Source organism: Leptonychotes weddellii, chromosome 1, assembly GCF_054177405.1.
Source record: "Leptonychotes weddellii isolate Sample4059 chromosome 1, ASM5417740v2, whole genome shotgun sequence".
Classification (NCBI taxonomy): domain Eukaryota; kingdom Metazoa; phylum Chordata; class Mammalia; order Carnivora; family Phocidae; genus Leptonychotes; species Leptonychotes weddellii.
Genome location: NC_138369.1, coordinates 60,849,956 through 60,855,955, shown reverse-complemented (window position 1 = coordinate 60,855,955; position 6,000 = coordinate 60,849,956). Strand labels below are relative to the sequence as shown.

Below are 6,000 nucleotides of genomic sequence, written 5' to 3'. Positions count from 1 at the left end.
ACCCGTAATTTGTATACTTTTCTTTAATGTATACTTGAATAAAAAGTGCTTAAAAACAAAAAGTTTTAGGTAGTTTTAAAAACAAATTTCCTTACAAAAAATAGGGACAAAAATTCGTTTAAGGTTTAAACATGGTAAACACAAGGTTTTAGATTAGTTAAAACTGAATACCCTATAAAGTGAACAATTACAGTTATTTCCGCTAATGACTCAATTAATTTCAAGGATTTTCTAGTACGTCTCCAATGTCACACAGAAAAGAACGAGTTGGCCTAGACATGCAAACACAGCAGACACATCAAAGTATACCATGATGCCCAGTCAGTGATTTTCTTTCATAAGTCTCCCTTATTTCATCAGGTACTACTTTAGAAAAACTGGTCTTTACAACACCATGACTGCAGAACCCATTCCAGACTAAAGATTCTACCAGTGGCATTTTTCATCTCGTATTTCCTCAAGCAAAATGTTTTTACAAATTCATTTTTCTGTTCCCATGAACAACCTAAGTTTTTCCCACCTTGAAACTAATTATTACCCTCTCATGTATTTTTAGCATTTATATTCAACTATTAGGAGACAAATACTGTTTAAAAGTAAAGATTTTAAAGTTTTAATGAAAGGATTATGTTAGATAGTAGAAGTACTGTCCTCAAACATTTTGCTGAAGAAAAAAACTCTTTGGAATATATATTTTAAAGTAATAACAAAGGCCAACATAAAGGGCAGTAGCCATTTTTTCCCGTTATCTGTAATGATTCAATAAGTTAAATGTGCATGTGTTCTCTAGTTGAACTTCAGCAAGAAGTCAAATTGTTCTTATGAAGGTTCTAAAACAAGCATTTAAAAACAGTCCTGAAAATTCAGGTGGAACTACTAACAGGTGTTCTCACCTGTAAGAGAGGACCTATGTGTCAGTGCATTTGCCAAGCTTTTAAAATAGCTTCTGCCCAATAAATAATGGTAAAAGGCTACATTTTATCTACTAGAAATGCTGACATAAGATTCTGTAGTTCAAGACATGCTTGTGGGGAAGTTGTGTTGATCAAGGTAAACTCCCAACTTAAGGAAACTTACAGGTTAGTGAATCTCATGTATTCACTTGTCTCTTACAAAGAAGATCAGAATGCTTAATAATCCTATTAAGTCAAACACCTCAAAATACTAATGAATCATTCATTGTCCAATAAATACAAATTATGTATAAGAGAATGCAACAAGTTATTTGAACCTGAATGCAGAGAATAAATACTTTATTAACTGATTACAGTTGAAAGTCACAAACAAAAAAGGGGTATATTAAGGCAGAGCCATATATATATCTATATCTATATATTGATACAGATATAGATAGACAAATCCAAAGACTGTTACCTCTTTACGTTTTAATAACCTCTGCATTTTTCTTTTATGCATCTAGGCAGTGTGCTTTTCTTTTCTTCTCAGTTAAAGAAATGAATCTTGGCCAATATTTCGAAATCATATTTTGATGAGAGCTTACAGATCGTGGGTTGAGACAATGACTAGTGTATAAAATGCTATCTGATAGTTTTCTCAGTATATTCCATGTGTGGTGTTATATTTACGTTGGTGTGGAAAATCTGACAATTGACCATTTTCTCTTTTCCAGCAAAACTAACACGTAATTTTTCAAATGATTTTAATAGTCTTAACTAAAATAAGCTTGGACTTCCAAGTCAGTCAAATGCCCAAAGCATATTATTTTCTGCCCTTTCCTAAACCCTCTTATGTTTTAAAGCGCCTTTAGAGTATGATCACATGGCTGTATTTCAGATCTATAAATTTTGAGTTTTTCAAAATCCAAAATTATTTCCTTATGCAAAGGGGCAATGCAAACAGCAATCCTACATAGTGTAGAATAATTTTTCTTCTGTATAGCTTCCTTTTATAAAAATGGGCAACCACAAAAAAAAAAAAAGAAAGAAATTTAGTCCATCTGAAAAAGCACTCCAGTTCCCTAATTCCACTTTTCAAGGAGAAGGCAGAGACCAGTTTACATTATCCCAAAAAACTGAATAAATGGCTTTATTTGGTATCTTCAAGAAGCTTCTCCTTCCGTAGGAGATGTAGGTGTTGTAGGAGAAACTGTAACTGGTTTGCGTGCAATTCTGTCTAGTTCTGCGTGAACATCTGATAGGACAGGCTTCTGGCCTACATTGAAGGAAAAGAAACAAGATTTAGATAGAAGTCAAAGTATCTTTTACACCAATGTCTCTTCATTTAAAAGCTGCCAACAGTTTCATTAACTTTATCTAGCATACTAAGTTATATAAACATCCTTAATTTAAAAATAAATCCCCTAAAAAAAAATAAATCCCCTCATTTTACATTATGGGGTCTGTTACCAAATGGAAGTAAAACTAGCACCTATCACTTAATCTCATAAAGATATTTTTTAAAAAGGCGTAGGACAGTAAGAACAGTAAAACAAAATAGCAACAAAATTTTGGAATGTATAAAGAATATGAATGGGTAGTAACTATATTAGCAGTCTCAGGAAAGCTTAATCTACACTGGCAGTGGGAAAAGCCAAGAAGTAATTCAGTTTATACCCAGAAACCTGTAAAAGGTTACAAAAATGGTAGCTGCACAATGATTTTTGTGAAAAGGGTGGCAAAAAGATGGGATTAAAAAGGAAAATGGGTTAAAAAGTCTGTTTAAAGGGCAGTTACAACAAAAGCAACAAAAGAAAAATAGACTGGACTTCATAAAAATTAAATACTTTTGTGCTTCAGAGGACACCATCAAGAAGTGAAAGGACAACCAACACAAGGGGAGAAAACATCTGCAAATCCTACATCTGACAAGGGTCTAGGACACAGAATATATGAACAACACTTAAAATTCAACAACAAAAAGACACCCCAACTTAAAAACGGGCAAAGGACTTGAATAGACATTTCCCAAAGATCTACAAATGGTCAATAAACAGAAGAAAAGATTCTCAACATCATTAGCCATCAAGGATATGCAAATCAAAACCACAGTGAGATATGACTTCACAGTCACTAGGATGGCTCTAATCAAAAAGATGGACAAAAACAAATGTTGGAGAGGATGTGGAGAAATTGGGACCCTCATTCCCTGCTGCTGGAAATATAAAATGGTGCAGCATTTTGCAAAACAGTTTGCCAGTTCTTCAAAAACTTTAAACACAGAGTTACCACATGACCCAACAATTCCACTCCTGGGTATATACCCAAGAGAAATGAAAACACATGTCATTTGTCAAACATCTGTCAAAAACACATGTTCACAGTGGATCTATTGATAATGGCCAAAAAGGGAAACAATCTAAATGTCCATCAACTGATGAGTAGACAAAATGTGGCATAGGTACAATGGAATTTTATTCAGTAATAATAATGATACATGCTACAATGTGGATGGACCTTGAAAACATTATTGATTAAAATGTTTCAAAATTAGATTATGATGGTTTGTGTAACTCTGTAAAAATACTATAATACTGAATTTATACTTCAAACGAGTGAACTTCATGGTATGTAAATTTTATCTCAATAGAGCTATTAAAAAAAAAAGCTCTACGAACAGTACCTGATTTCTTGGCGGATGGCGGTAAACCACTGCTTCCAGCTCCAGCCCCACCTCCAGGGCTACCACTGCCAACACCAGGGCCTCCTGGAGAGCCAGTCTTTTTACTCAGCAAACTATTGAAGAAATTTGCCAGGACACCTTCACTTGTAGCTCCCGCTATTAAAAAAACAAAAACCAAAAAACTTGCACTCAAAACATTAGATTCTTCTATACATTATTATTACAGTAATCACAGAGAGCAATTAATATTTAAAATTTAAGAGCTGTGTATTCCAAATTCAAGTCTAGTTTGATCTTTTGAGCCTGGGTAACTTATCTCTAATCTATTCATGTGTAAAACAAAATATGAGTAAACTTTAAGAGTGTAAGATAATTATTAAAAAATTAGAATGTTATTTTTAAAAAACCAAAAGCATTTAAAACAGGGATTAGATGCTACTATACCTCCCTTCTGAAAAAGTTTCTTCAAAAATGAACTGTTGAGAAATGTTTGCCTCAAGTATTACAAAAAGCTACCTAATCCTGTGTGAAAACCAGTTCCAAGAGATAAATGCGTTAAGGATAACAAGAAACAATTCACAGAAGAGAAGCAAATAGGAAATACCAGGGACAAAGCTCTTACTAGTATTTAAAGAATACTGATTAGGTTGTGGCAAAATTGCAACACTCTATGTTGATGACTTGTAAATTGAATAAGCCATTTGAAACATATTATCAAAAGGCATAAAAATGTACAAACTCTCACCTACTAATCCCATTTATGGCAATTATTCCTACTGAAATAGCTATTACGCATATAGCTTTTCTCTTTATGTTAACTGCAGATAGCCTATTAACATATGAATTTCTTCAATGACCTACCTTAGGAGAAGTTTAAATATAACACAAAACTTTCATAAAGCTCACACCATAGATATCATATACTAAGGCTATACTATAAAATGGTGTGAAGTCTGATTAACTATGAGATTATAGGTTAGAGACAGAGACAAAGGTTAGAAGCTATTGCACAAAAATGTAAACAGCTATGGAAAAAAGGCGGGAAGCTAGGTAGATTTCTTTTTAGTGTGAAATGTATTGTGTTGTTTTCTCTAGGAAAAGAGAGAAATGTACCTTTCATGTTTGGATCAATTTTTTTTGACCCTGCAGGGATGGGTGACACGCTGGCAACATTGGATGACACAGATCGGTTTGGTGTTCGAGGGGAGCCTCCTGGGACTCTTGGTGAGGCATCCTATGTAAAAATAGGAAAGCCATAACTATCAAAACAGGAAACTTCCAACTTCACCAAAGTTATTATAAAAAGAAATTACTTTTTAACTGTCCCATCTGTTCTACTGGTACATTTACACTGCAAGCCATTGCATGTTTAGCAATTGTGTCCTCATTATCAGAAAATACCACGAGACCCATCACATTTTAGAATACAAATTCCCCTTCAATGGGAAAAGAACATATTGAATAATGGGGTGTGATTACGAGTATAAGCATGGGAGTCAGATCTGAGTTCCAAGTAGGACTTGCATCCTACTATCTATAAAATCTCAGGCAAACTATTAGGTCCTCCAAAGCCTCCGTTTCCCCACCTGCAGAATGGGGCTGGTAGTACCTGCCTCCCCACAGGGCTGTTGTTTAAGGATTTATATAAGTGGTAAGGAACCATATAAAAATGGTTCCACACAGTAACTCATGCATGACAAACAAGGCAAAATGGATCTTTAGGATTTAAATATTCTAAAAAGGAGTGAAGTTTAAAATGTCACAAATTCAAGAATTTTTAATTCAAGTTTATATCAAAACACACCCACAGGAGACATGTATACGATTAAGAAAAAAGGGAACTAAACCAATAATGTACGGCACTTTAATAATTTTGTCAAAATCTGCAATACTGACCACAGGCCTTCCAGCTGCAGTTGGTGGTTGCTTTGCTAAAAGGGACTGAAAAACACAAAAGAGTTCTAGGTCAGACACTCATAGCATGTACTGCTGTATTTTAAAAAATATGTAAGAACAGTTTACCCATTAACCATACTAAATCTGCTTCTGATATAATTTCATACCTGTAGCTTCATAAGAAACACTTGGTCATCTTCTGCCACAATTTCCTTCTCATGTACAAACTGAAATGAGCAATGCATAAATGAGCAAGTCTAATATATTACGCTAAAAAACCATTAATAACATACTCTCTAGATTAGACTAATTAAAAAAAATTCAATACAAACATTACCTATACTTACACAAGTGAACTGCCCGACCCAAGCCCCTACAGCAGAGCTGTCCAATAACCATCTGCAATAGTATGAATCTTTGATAGCTGTCCTGTCCAATACTGTAGCCACCAGCCACCTGTAGCTATTGAGCATCTGAAATGTGGCTACTATGGTGCGCCTGGGTAACTCAGTCGTTAAAGCATCT

The 6,000-nt window shown here is 34.4% G+C and overlaps 1 protein-coding gene across 1 annotated transcript in view; it reads right to left on the bottom strand.

Moving 5' to 3' along the window:
• Window positions 1–2,013: 2,013 nt before the first annotated feature.
• Window positions 2,014–6,000, bottom strand: part of DYNC1LI1 (dynein cytoplasmic 1 light intermediate chain 1) — a 40,218-nt gene continuing 36,231 nt past the window's right edge. The window contains exons 9-13 of the mRNA XM_006740994.3: window positions 5,643–5,702; window positions 5,476–5,520; window positions 4,693–4,813; window positions 3,580–3,735; window positions 2,014–2,172 (exon numbers count right to left, since the gene is read on the bottom strand). Coding sequence (XP_006741057.1) covers window positions 2,060–2,172; window positions 3,580–3,735; window positions 4,693–4,813; window positions 5,476–5,520; window positions 5,643–5,702 — 495 coding nt within the window. The 3' untranslated portion in view covers window positions 2,014–2,059. The remainder of the gene's footprint in view (window positions 2,173–3,579; window positions 3,736–4,692; window positions 4,814–5,475; window positions 5,521–5,642; window positions 5,703–6,000) is intronic.